This window comes from Gadus chalcogrammus, chromosome 7 (genome assembly GCF_026213295.1).
Source record: "Gadus chalcogrammus isolate NIFS_2021 chromosome 7, NIFS_Gcha_1.0, whole genome shotgun sequence".
Taxonomy (NCBI): Eukaryota; Metazoa; Chordata; class Actinopteri; order Gadiformes; family Gadidae; genus Gadus; species Gadus chalcogrammus.
This window is the reverse complement of record NC_079418.1, coordinates 22000316-22022824: the sequence shown is the minus strand read 5'-3', so window position 1 is coordinate 22022824 and position 22509 is coordinate 22000316. Positions and strand designations below refer to the sequence as shown.

The 22509-nt window shown below is 42.2% G+C and overlaps 2 protein-coding genes across 5 annotated transcripts in view; one reads left to right on the top strand and one right to left on the bottom strand.

Moving 5' to 3' along the window:
* pknox2 (pbx/knotted 1 homeobox 2) overlaps positions 1-16648 on the bottom strand; it is a 77181-nt gene extending 60533 nt beyond the window's left edge. Inside the window, exons 1-2 of one of the 4 annotated variants that reach the window (XM_056594136.1) lie at positions 16570-16648; positions 1536-1623 (exon numbers count right to left, since the gene is read on the bottom strand). Coding sequence is in view for 1 of the 4 variants with exons in the window: in XM_056594140.1 (XP_056450115.1) it covers positions 1536-1623; positions 4598-4650 (141 nt within the window). In the remaining 3 variants the exon portion in view is untranslated. Of the gene's footprint in view, positions 1-1535; positions 1624-2497; positions 2835-4597; positions 7275-16569 lie in introns of those variants that run through there. The other 3 variants (XM_056594140.1, XM_056594135.1, XM_056594137.1) reach the window with 3 other exon arrangements.
* A 730-nt stretch (positions 16649-17378) lies between these two features.
* On the top strand, positions 17379-22230 carry tmem218 (transmembrane protein 218). Its single transcript, XM_056595027.1, has 3 exons — positions 17379-17783; positions 17948-18050; positions 21530-22230. Exons 1-3 carry the CDS (start codon positions 17671-17673, stop codon positions 21662-21664), a joined length of 351 nt encoding a protein of 116 aa, XP_056451002.1. The 5' UTR covers positions 17379-17670; the 3' UTR covers positions 21665-22230.
* The last annotated feature ends 279 nt before the right edge of the window (positions 22231-22509 follow it).

The following is a 22509-nucleotide window of genomic DNA, read 5'->3' as shown; positions in this document are numbered from 1 at the left end:
GCATTAAAATACACTGAACATACAATCTACAGACCGTCGCTTAGAATCAGATTAACTCTCCCCTCGTTAGATTTCGCCATTTAAAAGCAGGAATAAAACCTTGAGTAAAACTCTCTATTTTCTATTTTCATATTTTAATGTTTTTTTCAACTTTTTTTATTAATTGTATATGTTAATTAGTTTTCAAGACTTAATAAGAAAAGCATGTGAAAGGAGTCGTCCTTCATGTTTCTGTTAACAAGCTTGAAGTCGTAGATCAGTCATCGCTCTTTGAAGTTAAAATGGTCTTCCCTCCAAATGGGCTGAAATCACATGCGGCCCATGCACAATGAATCCTTCAAAACCACTGACACCAGCCGCTTTAAGTAATAATTGTATTTTACTACTGTCTATATAATAAGTCAAAATATGTATTTAGTCTGTGCACTCCCGTCAGGTACAATTGAAAGGGTGTATGCTGAGCTACGGTGATTGTTTTAACATATTCACTCATTTAACTCTGAAGGACTTATTATGAACCATGAGATTTAATATGTCTAATCCCTGTGCTCCCAGCTGTCAGCAGGAGCGAGGAGGAGGTCTGGGAAGGGGTTGTGGAGGTGGTTTGGGGTGTCGAGTAAAACCATCATCACCTTGAGCGAAAACGCCTCTCACACACACACACACACACACACACACACACACACACACACACACACACACACACACACACACACACACACACACACACACACACACACACACACACACACACACACACACACACCATGTGACTTGAATCTCAGAACTTTAGACAGTGTTGTGAAGCATGCCTCCCTGAAACTCAGCAGTGTTGTCTAAATTGAGTGTGGTGTCAGAAGAATTTACGTCTTTTATTTTAACAGCAGCACCGTTCCCCGGCCCTCCCCCGGCCCCCCACTACAACACACACACCCGGTACCCTCTCAAGAGACCACTCTTCCACAGCACCTAGCGTGTTAAACAGGGAACCTACAGTAATAACCACAGTTTGAAACAAGCACACAGAATTTGTAGGACCGAGCAGGAAGCAGAAGAGATCATTTCGGATGGCTGGCATGTAAGGAAGATGTTTCGGGGTTGTCGTTTGTTTTTTCCCTTATTGAAATGATTATTTGGCTTTGGCAGACTCGACTGCGCAGCGACAGGGAATGGGAAATCAATAAACATGAGTCGGGCGTGAATCGGGTTTATAGCGTGAGTTACATTTGATTGTGTGCTCCTAAATTAATTCACAGACTGATGTTGGTGACTACAGAACCATTATCTCTGCAAGATGTGCCAACAGAGGGTGCAACAAGGCAAAATGAATATGTTTGAGCGCACGCACGCACGCACGCACGCAAACACACCAACACACACACACTCACACACACACACACATGCACACACACACACGGCTAAGTACTACTTCTGTGGTTGGTTGAGTATGTTGGCCTGGTATTGACACACACAAATAAACACATTAAGTAGAAAAAGAGCTTTTCCATTTAATATAAAGGTGGCAGGAGACTTACAGTTGCTTTTGGCCCACAGCAATACAGCAGCGCTCGACGTACGTTCTTCTCCTCTGGATGATCGCTCACACAGCTCTCCACGCAAAGCCTGTTAACAGATGAGCCCCGGCGTCATATCAACAACCCAGAGTCCCATTTATCACGTCTCAGCCGACTTCTAAATAACCGTAAATCCAAACAAAACCAGGTTCATTGCCGCATTCAATTGGTTTCTCATCTCAAAGACAGCAAAATATTGGTAGCATTTTTCTTTTTTTAAGTCATAACAAACATTAATTTTCTTTTACTGAAAAAGGTTATTCATGGAATGTCATTTTAAATTACTCTCAATGAGCACTTTCGCCCACCCGGACCCAGCCACCCCCGAAGTGTGAAACGGGTCGAGGAGCCGCGGTGGTGCACATGTGAAAGATTTAAGTTCAATCAACCATTGAGCGGTCGACACCTGATCTTTCGCTTAAACCTCTCCGAGCCAGTGGGGCAAGGCCTCACAGTGGGCTAGCGAGCTCGGGCTACCTGTTAACAGAGAGCCTCTCAAGGCACTTATTTACCCAGCCGGGCACGAAGCCCTGGGCAGACCTGTATGTGGTGGGTAGGTATGTCGGTAGGTATGGGTATAGGTATTAGGCTGCCTCGCAGGGGGCAAGGATAACGGGGGAATAGATTGGAATGAGAGTTGTGTTGATTGTGTTTCAACCAAGACTGCTTTTGGTCGTTTTCTGAATACTGCTGAAAGATAAGGAACTATAATTAAAGCCTTATAACTGATACACTATGTTCATGTCCAGACTTTAACACACATAATTCCCATGTAGATGACAGTTTTTTCAAGTTATATCCAATTCGGTTAGTATGATTACTGGTGGTATTAGTATTATTATAATACAATATAAAACATATCTCTATTATAACAAGTCTCTATTATAATCTATAATCTATAATGAACTCATAAACAAACAAACCTGAGTATTTGTGATAATGGATATAGTATGCATCAACACATTGCCTTAAATGTTTATCTAACATGAAAGGCAAAAAGTAACAAGAATTTAGGAACCAGTAATTGGCCATGATTTTTTTTTTTAACAAAAACAGTAAAGTTGAGTGCATCCTACGCACTCTCACTTTCCGCCTCCTTTGCATGCATGTCAAAAACAAACAGTTTGGCCCAAACTGGGTGTTTTGAAGCCAGATCACACATTGCTAACAGTAACACAAGAGATAAGACACGTTTTTAGTGTGTTGTTAGTTTTCTTAAAAAAGGGAAGCCTAGAAACCTCCCGCCGAAAACAGAGATCCTCAGTCCATGGGAGATTTGGACGAGGGCATTTCCTAGCCTTCCTCCAGCTACTAAGAAAACATTTTAACCCTCCTGGTAATCCTCTGGGAAGCCCTCCCTAAGCTCAGAGGGTCCTTCCTTTCCCCGGGACCCTATCCCAAACCCCCTTTCCCCCTGTCTGTCCGTCCGTCCGGGAGATCGGACTAGTGTTTCTTCCTAACCCCACCCAACTTCTCCACCTCCACCCTCTCCACTCATTCCCCCCCCCCCCACACACTCCCTGGAAAGAAAAACATCTCTCAGTGACCCTGCTTGTGGGAGCTGGCCGTCTTTCCTGTTGATGCTGGAGTAAATCAGAGCGAGGCCACCGCTGCAGCGAGGGGCTCCCCCCAGGGGACTGGAGGTCTAATCGCGGCGCTCAGCTCAAAACAATACAACCCACTGAGGGAGATATTAGCCCTGCGTGTCATTCAGACCACACCGTTCTACAACTGGTTGACCTTAGAGACCGTGTGCCTGTGTACACGTACGCGTAAAAACACAAACATACCTACGGGGCTGGCACAGGCACAGGCACAAGCACATGACGTGACCCACGCATGCGCGCGCGTGCGCACACATACACTGGTAGACGCAGGCACACGCAATCAGCAATTCATGCACGCACACGCAAACACAAACACACAAACACACATACACACTGGCACACACAATCAGCCACGCACACACACACACAAACTGGTGCATGCAGGCGAACGCATCAGCCAAGTACGCACGCACATACTCAAACACACAAACTGATACACGCAGGCGCACGCAATCAGCCACGTACGTACTCAAGCAAACACACACTCGCTTGTGTGCACACAAACACACACACACACACACACACACACACACACACACACACACACACACACACACACACACACACACACACACACATACACACACACATACACACACACATACACTGCATCCTTCCCCGTTATTGAAATCTGCATGAAATCAAAGGGAGGGGGAGAAGAAGCTGTTGTGCTGGCGCTCAGGTTACATTCTGTCTTTATTAATGCCGAACGGAACTGGAGACACCGACAAGCTACACTCCCTCGACAAGTTGTTGTGCTCCTTGCACGTCGAGTGGTTTATTGTCGCCCTGTGTACAACATTTGCTTGAATCAATAATGGGATACGCTCCGACGCCTCAGGCAAACCCATAGGAGAGACCTCCAGCTCATTTGAATCACTTCATTTTTACTGTTTGCATCCATTTTCTTTACTGAGCAGATTGAGAGAGGAGACTCTATGAATATTCAGAGATTATCCCCTACATTTTAATCACACAAAGGCTGCACTGGTGAAAGATTCCAGATGGAAAACTTTAAGATTTCAAAATCCTGCTCATTTGGCGAGGAGTTTTGAGGTCAAGGTGTGAAGGGACGGCCAGAAGACTCATCTCCCACAATCCCCGGCGAGCCATAGCCCCCCAGCTGTTCCAGGACTTCCATAACAACAGCTGCGCAGAGGTTTAGTGCTTCACGTTGCCATGACAACTGGCGGGCACGTTTGCATGCAGCGGCTCTTGGCGCTATTAGGGAAAGTGACATTATGCCATAATTTAATTTCCATAAAAACAGACAGGTTTTTACTGCGCTAAGATTCTGTGAACATAAAAGGAAGACACTATTTCTTATTTTGCATGATAACGTGTGCGTGTGTGTGGATCGGCATCCTAAACATGTCGGTAAATCGCCCCCACACAAATGAAAACAACGAAGCTTACCTTAGCATCATTGTGTCCATAACATTAATAGGAAATTCCCTCCTCCTCAGCATGAATGTTTTTCCGGCATTGTACAATAGAATCTGAATGCATTGTTCTCATGCGTGGTCAGCTATATGTGCCACAGATCGCTCTCAGACAGGATGTGCAACAATCAGACATATTTCAGGATTCTTGACAAACAGGATATCAGGTCACCCGGTGGGCTGTCATGGTGGCTGTCCGGATCCAGACACACTGGGACACTGGGGGATTCCTTTCAAATAATACGGCAAGGGCGCAGGAGTAAATGCACCTCCGTTTATGTTTTAATTTAGACAAGTCATCTTGATTTCATGATTCCTGTTTCATTTGTCAATGTCAACCAAGGCAGCATGGGTCAAATATCATGTGAATAATACAAAGACAGTGAAGAAATCCCTCTGAAATAAAATACGACAAGGACAGATAGGAGAAAAAACTGTAATTTTAAGCTTGTTCTCGGGACAACCACGCCTTGACCGTGTGGTTTGAGGCTAACAACTACAAAATTCCAGGGAATTACAAGGGCTCGGGATGACAATGGCAGGTAGGCTATTCCCACGGGAGGGTAACTGAAGTCAGAGTGGCGTCACAGCCAGCTTAAGCCCTCACTTTAACGAGCACACAGCTGATACAGGCAGCTGTGTCAATTGGAGAACAGCGCACGCATTTAGCTAGCAAAGACACACCGTGTGAATAAGCTAGCCCATGACATCATCTACCTCCGCGGATGGTATAACTTGCCTCGGGTAACCAAATTCCCAATCAAAGATGGTGACCAGACCAGCAATGTCTGTTTTACGGTAGTGATTATTCTTGTGTTGCTGCTAAAACAAACTAAAGTTAGCATCTTTGAAATGTCCACTCACTTGGTATTCTCCTCTCAAGGTTGGAATTTCAGGGAAGTCTAGGATTTCCTTATATAATCCAAGATTTCCGGCCATTGTTTTCATTATCTTCATGCCTTTTTTTTTTTTCGTACCTTTTATCAAAGACAAATGTGGGAATGATGGAGCAGTACTCAGAGACCCCTGCTTGTTTAACAGTATGCAGTTCTCTCTAGAGTTACTGTATCCTAGCATTGTCTCTTGAATGCTATAAACACCTCAATAGATACCAAGAAAGTACAGAAATTGTCTTGGTAAGAATTAGGAACGTTCATTTGAATAATTTAAGTGTAATTAATTTGAAATGCCATAGCCATCCAAAATGTTGATATTTAGACTGATCCTGGTTGGGTTCAGATCATTCAGGACATTTCTTCCCTGATTGGTTCAGGGAATCCATCTTGCCATTCCACATTTGCCCACACAGAGTTATCATCTCAATGGTGGCGAAAAGTAGGGAGCGAGGGCACAGAGGATAGATGTGTTTTAATTAGGTTGCTCATCATTGTCAAATTTTGCCCTCTCCTGCTCTTTTCCACTCCACTTTACTACTGCCAGATCGTACCTTCAGCACCTTCCCATGGTCTTCTCTGTTTAATCCGTTGTAGCATTAACCAAACGAATAAGATGAACCAGTTCTTGTTGAATTTAGACATCGACAGGCACATAACTGTAGGCTTTCAGACTACTCTTTTTTAGTAAAGACAAAATGGTATTTTTGTTCTTTGAATAATGACCTTGACTTATGCTCAAGCGAAGCACCCTTACAACACCAGAAGAGCACTTAGGTGGAGGCTACGGTACATTGACTCCTCTCGCCTAGCCAAATAGTGCAAGCCAATAGTAGTGTTGTTACCATAGGAAGGGAAGATACTGAAAGAAAGAAAAAAGGTTGTAGTTGTTGAATGCTAACAAAAAAAGACTCAGTTTAAGGTGAACAGGTTTGTCACCCTAAAGAAAGAGCTCCAGATGTTAATTAATATCCCGGCTAAATTATTGTTATTTAGTTATCAAAATCTTACTGGCAGCTAATCTAACTAAACCGCTCCAGTAACCTGATACACCAAATTAATTTTACATAGGCCTATTAAATAAATAAGCAAAAAGGTAGGCTTAGTAAGACAAATATGTGGTCAATTTGTGAATAATATTTAAACTGTGAATTATTGTGTTGGTCTGTACACAACACATAAAAACACACAGGCACAAACACAATTGCTTGTAGGATTACATTAAGTAATTTGCCTGGTATTTAAAGCAAATAAAATAAAAAATGGACCCTGAAGTTTCTTATAGTGTGGTACAGAAGGAGGACCATGGAAGTAAGATACGGAGGAATTCTCAGGTCAGAGCCTGTTTTCTCACTCTCTCTCCCTCACTCGATCGCTTTTCTTCTGCCGTCTCATTGCCTCCCATTGAGTGCATAGGAAAAAGGTTAACCCTTCTGGAGAAGCTCTGGGGCACAGCTTTCATCTTACTTTCCATCTTTTGAGTTGCGATTTGAACGACGACGTCTGCCTTTTGACAGATGACTAAAACGGGACAAAAGGGTCTAGCTGCTGAGAAGATCAGTCTACCTGTCTACTGACCTCTCTTTACAACTGGGTTTCTGAGAGAGGGTAAAACTGCAACAGGAAAAATGCAGTTATAGCGGCTAAGACATCCATGGCACAAGATCTCACACATGTGAAAAATAAATACAATAAATCTCTTTCTCAGATTGGCAGATTGTAGAAAGCTTTTACTGTTCATTTGTATATCAATAGAAATAAATAAATCTCCTGATCTGCAATAAATGGTAAACCTGTTTTATCAATACCCCTGACTGCAGGAGGCAAGGAAGGTAGGTATGACAGACAGACAGACACACACACACACACACACACACACACACACACACACACACACACACACACACACACACACACACACACACACACACACACACACACACACACAAAGGGTGGGAGGCAGGTGCAAGTCATCCCTCATCTCTTGCCATGGTACATCTCTCCTTTATAGTCCCACTAGGGCTCTGTAGCCCCCTCCTGCACCACACACACACACACACACACACACACACACACACACACACACACACACACACACACACACACACACACACACACACACACACACACACACACACACACACACACACACACACACACACACACACACACACACAACTGAAGCATCTCACCCCCCGCTCTATTCTCACCTTACCCACTGAGACAAAACAAAAAGACCTGGCCTCAGATCAGAGCTCTCCCATTTCAAAATGCATTTTCTTACACCACGCTGACACCGCAGCAATGCCAGGCAGCAGCCAGCGAAAGAGGACACCGGCACACATACAGTGGGCACACACACAAAAGCATGCATGCAGAACGTACACACACACACACACACGTGTGTGTGTGTGTGGGGTGTGTGCGTGTGTGTGTGTGTGTGTGGCCCTGTGTGTGTGTGACGTGTCTCTCGCTCTCTATCTCTGTTGGCACGGATGGCGATTGACCATAGGCCCCACTCCTCCACCAGCCAAGATTGTGTCATCGTATAGACAGACGGGTTGCAGTATCTACATAGCTAGGCTGCTGTGTTTAATACCATACACCTTTCACCTTCTCTCTCTCAAGCACACACACACACACACACACAACACACACACAAACACACAGCTGTGTCCGTCTATTTTAGCATAGTGGTGTCATGTCCTTTTTGTAGTTGAACCTTTTATGTTTTTAAAGAGCTTAATATAATGCCGGAGAAAGGGAGTGTGTATGTGCACGTGTGCATGCGTGTGTGTGTCCAGAAGTGGCAGTGTGAAGGCTCTGTGAGGTTGGTGACAGCATTAGCTAACAAAATCTTGTTTTCCACTGTCATTGAAATAAATAAATATTCTGTGGCAACATTCACACTAAATAAACCTCCTTGGAGTACCAATTTAATTCCAACTTGTGAAAATCGACAGTTTGACTAATCTTGAGATGTGGGATGTACTCAGTCGGAGGTGTCATCTCACTCACACTCAGTAAGACATCGAATTTAAATAGACCTCAGATGGATCCAAACTGTGTTTTTTTTAAAGATAATTTTACTTCCCTCAAATAGATGCAGGATTGTATCGACGATAGAGGAACCGGGGCTCATTATGAAAATATGGTAATCTACGGAGAATATCAGGCTACACATCTACCATCTTGCCCTCAACAAGACACAAGGACAACAGGAACAGATTGGATAAATTGCCCACATCATTCTACCAATCCATACGTCTTCTTAATGTATTAATATATATATATATAATTGCTAAACAGCGAACGGCTAAATAAAATATAATTTACATCACTTGCTATCAGCTCACTTGCTGTGTTGTCCCTCAGACAACGTGCTTGAATCATTCTGGTTCTCTTATCTAGGGCTACAAGGTGGGTCTGAGTGGACTCAGTGCACAGCATTAAAAACCTTATCTCTGCATTCGTAAACACATCCATGTGGCGATGCACTGCCCCTTTCTGTGATGCGGTCGGCTTTCACGGAACAAGCTGCTGAGGCTGACGTAGAAAATCTCATCTGTTCTGGGAATCTGTTTCTATTGAGGTATGCAAGCTTACACTTTCTCATAAACCATGCGTTTAAAGGTTAATACATTAAAAACGATATGATGTAAACCTAACAATAAAAAAAGAAATTTGTGGCAAACTCGCATTAGAACTGGAAGATAATAAATTTGGTGGATATAAGGGAAAACTGCAAAATATATTAATATATATACATAACCTTTTGCCGCTAATAGATTTTCACTGCATCTTTTCGCTTTTCAGGAATGTCCTAAAACAATACAATCATTATGAACGCTGCACTCTTAACATTGCACATATCCGAGCATGCTAATTACCCCACACACAGTTTGAGTTCATTTATTATGCATGAAATAATCTAATATGATGGCTCTGATAATTATGCGCACACAGACACGATAAAAGAGTGGTAACCAATTATGGCAAAAGAGAGCCAGAGTCAAGGAAAAAGTAATTATTCTTTGTAGTATGGTTGGTGTAAAAATGAGGGTTCTGTCCGTGCTGTTTAATACAGTCACACAAATGTGTGTCTTGTTAAATTGTTCCCTATGTGTTCCCCAAGCCTCCCTTTCAGCACTCGGGAAATCTTCCATCTTTACATTCAAGCTGAAAAGGGCATATGACTTAATAACTCACAGGAAAAATCATCCTTAACCGAAAGGGAATAGAATTAGAGTTAAACGCTACAAGTCAGACAAATGTGGTGCGCGTCATTTAAACATCGCCACGTTATTGTGTATAAGAAATGACGTGAGGTTAAAAGCAGGAAATTGCTGTTTACACCCTTGACACAGAGCAGCATTCATCAAAGACTTGTATGGTATGAAAAATGTATGGTGACAGGGGGAATGTTGGAGTTGAACTACGTTCTCAATCAGCCTGCTATTTCATTAAGCTGCAGGGATTCAGAAATAAGTCTTCTTTTTGTTATTCTATCAAACTAGACTAACATTGAAGCTTGTCTAGTTAGAAAAAAAAAAACACAACATCCCTCAGAGTTATGTCACTCTGGAGCAATACTTCTAGTGGAAGTGACCCAGTAGTGACTAGGAAGCGAAAGAGGTCAACTTCACACCTCCACAGAGACCAGGAGGCTGTGGAAAGCAGTAGCAGACCCAGAGGTGTATAAGCCTGCACATGATGGCTTGCAGAAAGGCCCGGCACTCTGCGGTGAAACGCAACGCTGTGCCACGCAGCTTGCTGATCAGCGATCAACCAATCACCACAGTTCCCCAGGAGAAGATGCCTCCGCACCACAAACGCAGTCAAGATGGGAATCTTTTAAAAAGTGGAATGATGTGTATAAATGTTTATAGAGTATATAGTATAGGATAACAGAAGGATCACAATGGTGGGTCAAACTCAGGACTAAATCAATTAAATCATTTTTGAAAATTCAAGAAATCTGTTTTTGGATTTATTAATTGAATTGCCTGACATCATTATTTGCGGGATATTTTGGCCATGTGGCTGTATATATATACCAATTGGTTTATCATCTATCTACAACTGCAGCACAGATGCAGGTCTTTAATATTCAGGATTATTCAAGGTTTAGGCATTAGAAGTTTTGTTATCGTCTCTCACATTGCCTACCAGATTTAGTTTTAGAAGTTACACTTCTCATTTGAATAAATACAAAATAAATGAATGATTATTAATATATTATAAAATGACAAATGATTATATAGAGACAAATTACAGTAAATCATAGTAAAATATCTAAAATGCATATTCGTTAAATTACATTTATAAATGTTCCTTTAAGTATATATGTGATTCATTATGTATTAACATACACACATTTTTGTTCCATTCATCTGTTCTTGATTTTTAACAGAGACCAATGTGCTGAAAGATAGATCATAGTTATGTCAAATTCAAATAATAAAGAAGATTAAGGAAACAACTCAAATATCACATATTTTAAGTACCAAGGGGTTTGGTAGTAGCCCGGTACTATTGATTTAACACACACACACACACACACACACACACACACACACACACACACACACACACACACACACACACACACACACACACACACACACACACACACACACACATGCGCACACAAACACACACACACACACACACACACACACACACACACACACACACACACACACGCACACACACACACACACACGCACACACACACACACACACACACACACACACACTAGTAGCAGTTCAATATACTTCTTACTGTCTGAATACTATTTTTATCAAAATTGTATTTGCTAGCCATAGTAATATGATGCAATGATATACAAATGAAGCATACACAAGTGTTATACCTGGAACTATAGTCATGTGAGTGTAAAATATAAAAAGGGCATCCAACTTGCAGCTGCTTCAAACTCTGTAATCAGGTGTTTCATTTTACTTTGCCGTCTCTGAGTTTGGCAGGGCTCAATGAAAGGGACATTTAACAGCCAAAAGACTTCAGCTGCACTCAAAAATGTAAGAAAGAAAGTGCATTTAAATAGCCAAAATTGAACATACTGAGGCGAAGGATATGAGTCAGAACAGAACAGCTCACCTACATTTGAAGGGGATTTTGAAAAAAACGCAAAAAGATTTGCAGTTTAATATCCTTTTTGAGGTTACAATTTTGCTCGGCAAGTTTAACTCACCTAATCCTTTTTTAAGTTACAGACAATTTGCCTACTCTATAGCATACAGATGAACAAGAAGTGTGTTGAACAAACTAAACACCAAACACTGGAACAAATGACCAAAGACAACCACAAAAGGTAAAACTGATTGCATTGGTGCCATGAAGTCTATTTAGACATTGAACTGTCGATTAATTGTTTGGAAATAATATTTGTGGATGCAATGTTCATGTGTCAATACTAGCAATTCTATGCGGCAAACCTAGATTTTAAGCTATGAAAAGAGATTTATATTTTGCAAATATGTTGAATGGCTATTTCTCTTTTGTTACAGATTCATCCCTAAGAGATTACCACACACTAATCAATTTTCCCTGTACATTTATTCATTTTGCAGGAGCCACATGAATAGGAAGCTACAGTATGCTTGGTGATTTTTTTTGGCGTTGCTTTAATCTGCTGATGAATTTAAATCCAATATTTTGAACTTCACAATGCTCAGCTGTTCCCGGGACTCAAACATATATTACATTCAGGATTTAGTGCATGCTTCATACTTTTTTCTGTGTGAAGCAGCACGCTTTTTATTTATATGGATTATCTACTTTCTCCAAGAAATGGCTACACCTTTGGCACAATGCTGTTCCCTCAATAATGACCATCCCAGTATGAAAATACTTCATCGTTTCTTCATCTAGTCAGAGAGATAAAAATATCGCAAAACGTGATTCAAACATTAACAAAGTATGGTGGAGTAAAGTGCCACGCATGAACCAATCTATCCAAGTGAAAAAGTGGTACCATCTTTGCGTTCCTTTTGTGGAAATCTATGAAGCTTGCCCTTCAATGCAGCCTAGTATTGTGGAATGTGCGCCTGCTGTTTTCTCATTTCCTCTTTGTGGATATAAAGGGGAACGCAATCAGAGGACTGTTGTTAAAATCATTAGCTAATGACTAAAGCTTTTATACCACTTATTTCATGGTGCTGTGTCTTCCTTATGGATCACTCCGGCGAGTGTTCCTCAAGAATAGTGCTTTCTCAAAGTTTGCTCGAGACCAATAGGGCATCATTCAAATCTGAAGCCAGATGAATCAATGCAACCATCCTGTATGACCCTTTTCAAAAGAAGGAGGTATCGATTAGCAACAGGGGAATCTCAAGAGCCTCTTAACACAAGCAAAAGACTATCGTGGGATTTTCAGCATTTGTTGCGTGTGAAATGTGTCCAAATATGTCTATATGCAAATAAGCCATATATGCCTACTCTATACGAAGTTATACCTTTATGCACATTTGAAGATAATATATATTTTAATTCAAAACACAAAAAAACAATAGTAATCAGGCCAAAAGGCATTTGGATACATAATGTATATATTAAAGGCATGAGCCAAACCTTCTAGGCCAAACAAAATTTTAATTACATGTATGAAAACAGATTGGATCAGTCATCTCTAACGACAACACCCGTTCCTCCAAAGATATTTTCATCGTGGCATCCATGTCATTATGCTGTTTTTTCGTATTTCACGAGAAGGGGGGAGCGGACGTACGATGAATCGCTCTATCTGCCGGATGCCTCTGCCGGAGGAGCATAAAGCCAGCCGCCCCATCCATCTCCATCTCTGATTCCCCGTCCCCTGGTGACGACTTGCTGCCGAGCCGTGCCAACGCAGCAGTAGCGGTGGAATGAGAAAAGGGTAAGTATGCAAGGGGCCAGCTCTAAGCTCAGCCATCTGACGGCATAAACAGGCTTCCTGGCCTCCTCCAGAGAGCAATAGGGATCAAGCTAGATTAGTGGCCGCGGCCTATGTAGGGACTGGACGGGGCCAGAGCAACACATTTGTCTAAAGGGTCGGTGTAAGAATGAGCATCAGAGAGGGGGGGGGGATAAAAAAAGACCCCCCAACCCCCCTCATTGCTTGAGGGGCTTCAGAACAGGACCTTGATGCACTCTGCCAACGGATACCCAATAGACTAATGCCTTATGAATAATTCCCAACACTTTCTTATCTTCGTTTTCTAGGGCAGTTTATAGGCAAGAAAGGCAGCTCGAAAAACAATTACAGGTTCCACCATTTGCATGCCAGAAGACAGAGGAGGCAGGCGGCCACCTACAAGTTCAAGTATACAAGAACCCCCCGAAGAAAATGAGTCTGATTTTATGCATGCGCTACATTGAGGGACCGTGAAGGGTAGAGTGTTGCAGGCAAAGGCGAGGGGGAAATGACAAGACATTTGTAAGCGGTTTAATTTCCCCCAATTGCATTATTGCCCTACATAAACGCCTAAATTGGTTTGTAACATATGCTTTCCTCGCACCACTCACTTCCTTCATTTAGTGTGACTGAATCGCTTCTTTAGTAATTATCCTCCACACAGAGAAGCTGCAGGAACGCACAGCATCACACCACATAATGTAATTTACTCATAATGCAAAGGCTGGGAGTATATGCAAATAATGTGTCTGGGTATTTTGCAGTCTCAAATGCGCCCCCAGGCTTCTTGTCCAATGACACAAATCATCAATTAAGATCTCAGCGGGGTTTAGTGGCATCGTCTAAATTGGCATCATCCCTATCTAGCAATATTCAGGGCTGTGTGGGGGGCGCGACGCAACAAAGAACAAACATCACTACGGGTGATTGGTGGAGGCAGCGGTGAGTTTGTCTTTAAACCCGGTCTTGGGGAATAAGCATGTGTTTGGGTGTGCGTCCTCTTTTATCATAGATATCTTCTGCATCTTGGCCGAAAACAAAAGTACAAAAAACACAATTAAAAGGACATAGGGGCCCGTACTTTAGGATAACACACACACACACACACACACACACACACACACACACACAGGTATGGTAGTCTAAGTAGAGTACGAGAGGATCCTAAATGAACATTCTTTGGAAAAGGCAGAGTGAGGTTCCTTCTGAGATTTATGCTCAGCATTCCACGCCTCCCTAGCGCCTTAGCTGTGAGAGACTAATATTGTTTAAATTGCCTTTGTGAATTCTCAGTGAGGCAGATGAATAATAAATAAACAGCTCAGACATGTTTAATTGAGCCAATGCTTAGACCACATTCTCGGGTCCCACTCAAGCTATTATTATATTGAATGCTAAATGATATGCCAGTCATAGAAAAAATGGATGGAAGATATTAGGAACGGACTGATGAATAGCTAATGTTAGCTGTGATTCCTGTAATTGAACTAATTTATCTATTTCTATTTCAACTTACTTCCTCCCTTAGCTTACATGCTAGACAGGAAACCTGGGAACCTTTTTTGTCAAGAAAGGAAATTATTACTGGCCAAACTATGGTGTTTGAGCATGCCTCCTGTTGCGTAGCTCAATTGAGTCAGACTAATGTCATTTTTATGTAAGCAAAACATCTTATGGTGAAATAGCTCATTCCTTTGCATCGTTGGAGTATAGGTCAGTGATCCGAACTAAAAGACAATAAGTGGTGCTTAAAAAAAGGACACTGTGCTCTCTGCTAAAGGTAAACATCAGAGCTAGCTGACTGATCCAGGCTGGGGTTAGGGAGGCCTACTAGATTTTCCTAACCCTGATAAAGAACCATCTTAAATTGGCTCTATTACATGAGACGAATGTGTTCAGTTGCAGGGTTGCTTATTATATCATATTTAATGCTACATATATCATACTGAGATAAAATGATATGAGGCCTGACTTCAATTTTTTCAAGGATGATTAAGGATGACATTTAGTTTGAATCGGTATGCTAGAATGACTTGCTATTAAATTTTGTATGAGTTCTACATTATAAGTATTATTTTTTAATATGTGCAAGGATACTAAAAATCTTTTTATTTCTATTTTTTTTCCAAATTTCAAATAAAAGTTGTCCACAAAATGTAACACACGCACGAACGCGCACACACAGAAAACACACACACACACACACACACACACACACACACACACACACACACACACACACACACACACACACACACACACACACACACACACACACACACACACACACACATATCGTGGCAAAAAAATCTTTACACATGATGCTCACTCTGATGTGCGAAATATTTTCAACACATAAGAAATGACAAAGTCGCTTTGGAAACATTTGAGCGGCAACAAACAACACAACTTAAAAGATCCAAAACAAAAGCCTTCTACCAAAATAAAACAAATCAATGGTCTTGGACAATATAGTATCGAATGGTCAACACACTGCAGCCTACTGAGTGCACACATGACATTAAACACGACAAACAATATTTCATGCAATAGATAATCCTTTCAATTAAAATGGATCCTATAAAATCATCCGGATAGTTATTCAGGTAGCCCAGTCTAGATTTCTCGCATGCAACCATTTCCGCGACCAAAAAACATTGTTTTTTTGTTGCTTCTCCGAAAGAGGCACGACTAGTATTATTTTGCCTCGCCTATATCTCAAACAAGCTACACGCACCGACTCTAATTGTCAACACAATTAATTCCAAACGCCGAATCCAACGGTATTTTAGTCCGCTACAAGAAGGCATATCCGCTACGTTCCCTCTCTTTCTCTGTACCCCCTCCCGTACTCCCTCCCTCCCTCTCTCTCGTTCTCTCTTCCTTTCTCTCTCACTCTTACTACTCTGTCTCTCTCACTTACTCTTTCTGTCTCTCTCGCTCTCACTCGCTCCCTCTCTCACCCTCTCTCTCTCCCTCACTCTCTCGCCCCTCACATTGGCCCTGGCTGTCTGGCTGTATGAATAATGTCCTGCCTTTTATAATGAGGGGAAGAAAGACGCTGCCGGAGTGCTTCCCCCCCCCCCCCCCCCCCCCCCCAGTCCATGCTCTGACATTGAAAATGAATGACAGCTTACCTGAATGCCAATCTTCATCAGACTGACACCAGGCTGACAGTACAGCCTATACTCCTCGGCACAGGCGATGACGTCTGGCATGCAAGACCCCTCCCACCACCAACCCCTCTCCTCCTCTTCTCCTCTCCACGTTTTCTCGGAGAAAGAAAAAAAAAACACAACATGTAGGCTTCCGTGTTTTCCCCCACTCCAGTAAAAGCCACGCACTCAACCACGACCGCCGCAAGTACCATGAGTGCACGTGCGCGTGTGCATTTAAACACACTGATACACGCACGCACGCGGGACGGTAGCTCGCACGCGCAGACGCACGTGAGGTTTTTGGCCAGCATCTGGTGGGTGCATATTGATAATCGCATATCTTGAAATACTCACCCAAAGTACTTCAAAACCAAAACGACGCGGATGTGGTTCACAAAACAATACCATGTGTATGTGTAGGCCAATCAATTAACAGAAAACAATTAAAAAGACAAAGACATACTATACGTAATACACGTTGGATTATGTGTTTGTAAAGACTGAGTCCCTCAATTATTGAGTTACAAACCTTGCATAAATAAGCACGCAGAATATTTGTCTACACTTAATCAGCGATAGGCTTAACAAATTGCTAACAATACGCCGCTACTAAATTATCTTCATAGTGTATTTCAATATTAACTGTCATTCCTCATGAAGTGTCCATGCTATCCTGTCATTGATTACTCGTCAAACTCTAACTTTGATTCGCCCTATTTGCTATTAACCGCCGTTGGACTTCACTTCCCGGCAGGCTTTGCGACTAGTTGCAGTAAGGACCTGTCTGAGTGGCTAGCAGACACCCCCGTTGTCCTGTTACGTTCAGTGTTATTGTTACTGGGACTCAGCGTTTTGTTACCAGGAAGAAACCATTATCTGAGGCATCTTACTTAACGTGAACTGCAACGGTTGGAAATTAATAGAAAATGACTGAACCGAAAAGTTTTTATGCATTTGCAGATATGCAGCTATGCATATCTAACCAATAGCTATTGGGTCAAAATAGGGCTATACATTGCCGGATTCATCGAAACAAGTGACAGCAAATAACAGCAAAATCTCTAACCAACCTGCATAGCAATGGCAAATACAGTGCTAGGAGGAGTTGGTACTGGTGTTTTCCTTATAGTCCTCATCTGGATCTTGGCTTTAATATTCGGGATCATCCTTTTGAGGGGCTCTGGGCCAATCAGGTATCTACGTTAAAGTTAATAGACTCAAATACATAATTTACCGCCAAGACGATGATGTTGTCGAAGTGAGGATCTAAACTGTCCAACGTCATAATGCTATATTTTAATGTACAATAGTGCTGTCATAATGTCATTTTATCTTTTTGTTTTTTATATTTTGATAGACTAGGAGTGGTTCCGGTGTTTCTCGTGGCTCTCATCATCACACTGGTACTGGTGTTTTTCCCCCGGACATCGGAGAACATCCCTCCATTCCAAGAGGCGGAGGTATTTACGATATTTGATAATAAAGGTCAATGCAAGATTTGCTCTATGCTACACAATGGGTCAGAGGAGCAGGGGATACAAATACAGTCAGATACTGGTTATCAAAAGGTGTTTTATACTCTGCTGTTACAATGTTTCACAGCATTACTCCACTTACAACTTCCTTAGTTTTTTGTATTTTAGGATATGTAGGCTCAAAATGTGAGGCTCTCTCTTATAGATCAAATCATGCAGTTCACACAATTACAATTTCCCTAACAAAAATATATTATATCAACAATTTGGGGGAAATGCAAAACCACACCTGGATGCCACAACTCCAACCCATGCATGTGCAGCCTGCTTCATGAACAGGGTCAAGCGCTGGCTCAGCCAATGGGAGAGTCTGTTCAATCATTTCATTACAGTAGCCAAGTGCATCTGCCAATATAAATACACCATGTTATTATATATATCACGCTGATCTTCTAAAATAGGCCTATACTGTTGCTCCATGCCAGGGAAGATTTGTTTAAGTAAGCCCATCTTGGGGATTTGGATGTTTTGGATGGGAACATTTTTATTCATATCACAGTATGCTCCGCATTGGTCTACGCTAGATTGTGTTGCCACTTAAAATGTACATACTTTTATCATGTATGTGGCAATATATGCAATGCAATGCAGAAATATAGCTATTTATACACATGTGCATTCAAGTCAGGTGACCAATTATGCAGAACCAGTACTGTTGAATCTGTGTGTGTGTGTGTGTGTGTGTGTGTGTGTGTGTGTGTGTGTGTGTGTGTGTGTGTGTGTGTGTGTGTGTGTGTGTGTGTGTGTGTGTGTTAAGGATCTGTCTTGGCTTACCGTCTCTTCATGCATGTACAAGTGGTCAGCAGCCCTGAGACAACAAGATTCTAAATCGGGAAAAAAATCATAGCTTCATGCTGCATAAATATCACATTCAGAATAGAGATGGAGATAAAGCAAAAGAATAGCGAGTTTTACTTTTGCTATTCAGCATAGAAATATTGTTTTAATAAGGACATTGTGGTGGGGAAATCTAAAATATACATTTATTATTTTTTTTATTATTCTGCCAATCAATCATTTCCATCCCGATCTGTCGTTTAATGAACTTCTGCAACACAAGTGTGTTGTCTTGATGTTTACTAAGACAATTTAGGGGGATAGAATACTCACTGTGTGTGTGTGTGTGTGTGTGTGTGTGTGTGTGTGTGTGTGTGTGTGTGTGTGTGTGTGTGTGTGTGTGTGTGTGTGTGTGTGTGCGTGTGTGTGTGTGTGTGTGTTTGTGTGTGTGTGTGTGTGTGTGTGGTTCAACAACCCTTGTCGTACAGCGCAGCTCCGCTTTATCTAATTCCAACAGCCCCAGAACAAACATCCCAGTGTTGGCTGCTGGCTGCTGTCAATAAGCCAGACAGATTTGCCAGGGCCAAGATGCTAGTCCATAGAACACAGCCTGGCGGAGACCTGCTGTGGTCAACCTACTGTTTACATTGCCTGTAAAAACCTGCATAACCGAGTTTGAATTACTTTCTTGATTTAAGTTTATTGCTCTTTGTGATGGGATGGCTAATGGGATTTCTTATTAATTAAATTTGACTTATTTGTTGACAAAAAGGGTGTAAAGTTTGAATGGACGAATTAAACCGCTTTTAATGGAACATCTTCCTTTGGTAGACCAAAGCCAAACCAGAAAGTCTTGGTACTGTTGTAAACTAACACTATTTCCTATGCAAACCTGGCCGTGGGCGGGTTACCTCAATAACCTCTTTATTTGTGCAGTGTCAGACATGTTGTGTTCAAAACATGGTAGAACATGAACATGGCCACCTGCCAGCGGGTACACACAGGTTTGATATCATACAGCTCCAATCTGGATTAATTACGAAGACGCCGACAGCCATTCAGCATTAGAGTGTTGGCGCGGTTGGCATGGCAACCATACATGAGCTTTCTGATTTAATGACTGCCGGCTTTGTTGCATGCACAGCAGTCTCCCAACGTTTGTCGCGTGTGTGTACCTTGTCGAAGGCGCGTGTGCTGTGTACCTGCGCATACGTCTTTCGTTATATTTATCTCGGTATGTCTTTGGTGTGTAGGTAACTTTGTGTGAGATACGTCTGGTCTAACCTCTTGCTTTCAAACAACGGTAAAGTATCATAGTGCCAATTAGGCCTGTCCCTGAGTGGGGGGAAGGGAGGTGGATGGATAGGCGTTACACCACACACACACACACACACACACACACACATTCACACACACACACACACACACACACACACACACACACACACACACACACACACACACACACACACACACACACACACACACACACACACACACACACACACACACACACTCGTGCTCAATGCCACATTAATAATACATGGCGCCGCTCTGGGTTCCCATCGCCGGCCTAATTGGCAAATTAAAGTGAGATGTGTTAAATGTATCCATAAGAGCCTGTATATTCCAAATAACGATTCTCAGGCCACATTCACACACACACACACACACACGCACACGCACGCGCGCACACGCACACGCACGCACGCAGGCAAGCATACACTTGCATACACTGTATGTCTTGTGGCAGAAATGCAGTCTTGCATTTTGTGACACAATTTAACATCAATAATATTGTTTACATAACGCAGAGCGCCAGCATATCTATGTATTCATGACCAACCGACCTGAAAATAAACCCCAAATGTCCAGTCGTATTTATGTATTTATGGCAGAGGTGACATGTCACAGTAATTCGGTGACCTGTCCAATATTGAGTGAATTTATTGGAGGAATCAACATGGAGATGAATCTCCCGTCCCTGGCTTGTGCTTTGTTAATTCCGGTGTCCCCTCTTTAAATGCATCCATGCTCCACTCCGATACTGATGAAAGCCGGACTATCTCCTAGCTGTACCAAAGAGAGGTTGCGCCATCTAGTGGTTAGATTGCAGATGTTAAAATGGATGAATGGATATTCAGTTTCAATATGCGGTGCAATTCACTCTTCATAATACTTTTGTAGCCGCCTTCAGTGGCAAAAACAAACACATTGTTATGGCAAATTGAAAACAATTATTCATACCTAAAATAAACATAACCTTATTTATATCCACAGTTATTGTATGGCTTCCAGAAGACAAATGTGCGAGTGTAATGGAATCCACCCCATGTGAATCCAATGGTCATGCCACACAGCAGGGAATGGGGTAACAAGTATCCTGATAGTTAAGTTCATTAGTTAGACATAGAGGGAGCTCTATGAGCTCTATGTCCCCTGAGTTATCCAAGACTATCAGAGGTAGATCATGGGTATAATGAGTTCCTGTAGTTCCTGTAGTATTGTATGTATGACGGATTATTGCCTGTATGACAGATCTATCTCCGTCATCCGTCATACAGGCAATAATATCCCCTGGTCTGAAGTCCCATCCAATAGAGTTTGAACTATCTTGTCCCCCACAGATCGTGGATCAGCTGTTTATCGGTCGCTACGTGCTGCTCTCCGTGGCCAGCGTGGCCTTCCTGGCAGCCCTCTTCATGCTGCTGCCCTATCACCTCCTGGAGCCTGTTTACGCCAAGCCCCTCCGGACCCGCTAGAGCTGGCTCCGCCCTCTCCACACTACGGGGAGGGCCAAAGAGGAAGAGGAAGTGGACCCTGGTTGGGTCCTGCAAGATCCTTCAAGACCCTTTCACCTGGGAGTGGACAAAGATACACTCGGATGAAACAATTTTTTTCACTGAGAGTGGAGGATTTTAATGATAGTATGTGTTTATATATATTTTGTGTTGATTGATATACTGTATTTTTTTTACATTGAAGAGTTTTTGGAGTTTGTGGTATTCCTGCTTCACACAAATATCAACTCTTTCGAGAGATGGGAAACAGGAACTCACAAAGGCCAAACTGGGAAGCCCATTATAGGATGCCAACAGAGTTAACAATTTTCTACCTGTCAGTTTTTCCCACTTGCGCTGATGATAGGTGTGAATGGTGAGGAAACTACAGAGCGATCGCTCTATACTGACTGCGCCTAACATTCGGTCCACTCTGGCAGCTACAGTGACAGATGGAAATTGTGCTGTCCATAAGTGTCTGTGACCAAATGGGCCCAACAGGGGGCTCCGTTTTATCTGGGTCAAAAATAAAGCAAACAACAGTTATCACAATGTTTTATCTTTTATTTTTGAATCCCCTTTATAATGATTTACATTATGGCTCATAGATGGGGCTTGGCAGGTGGTTGCTAATGAACGTATATCAATACAACTTTAACCAACCTGCCAAAAAATTACTCACAGGATAGCCTCCACCCCTCATAAAACGTGTTTGTTACTTGGCTTCAATCCTAGAAATCATCCACGGCAGGCTGTAAAAAATGTCCTGATCTTGATCTATTTTTGGTGTTCTCGTTTTATCGGTAAGCCCAATTAAGCAGTTTTAA

What these genes read in the sequence shown, in the direction of transcription:
- tmem218 (XM_056595027.1), top strand. Translation starts at nt 17,671, where the DNA reads ATGGCAAATACAGTGCTAGGAGGAGTTGGTACTGGTGTTTTCCTTATA. An exon ending in AGGGGCTCTGGGCCAATCAG is followed by an intron (nt 17,784 to 17,947) that starts GTATCTACGTTA and finishes ATATTTTGATAG; the next exon opens with ACTAGGAGTGGTTCCGGTGT. An exon ending in CTCCATTCCAAGAGGCGGAG is followed by an intron (nt 18,051 to 21,529) that starts GTATTTACGATA and finishes TGTCCCCCACAG; the next exon opens with ATCGTGGATCAGCTGTTTAT.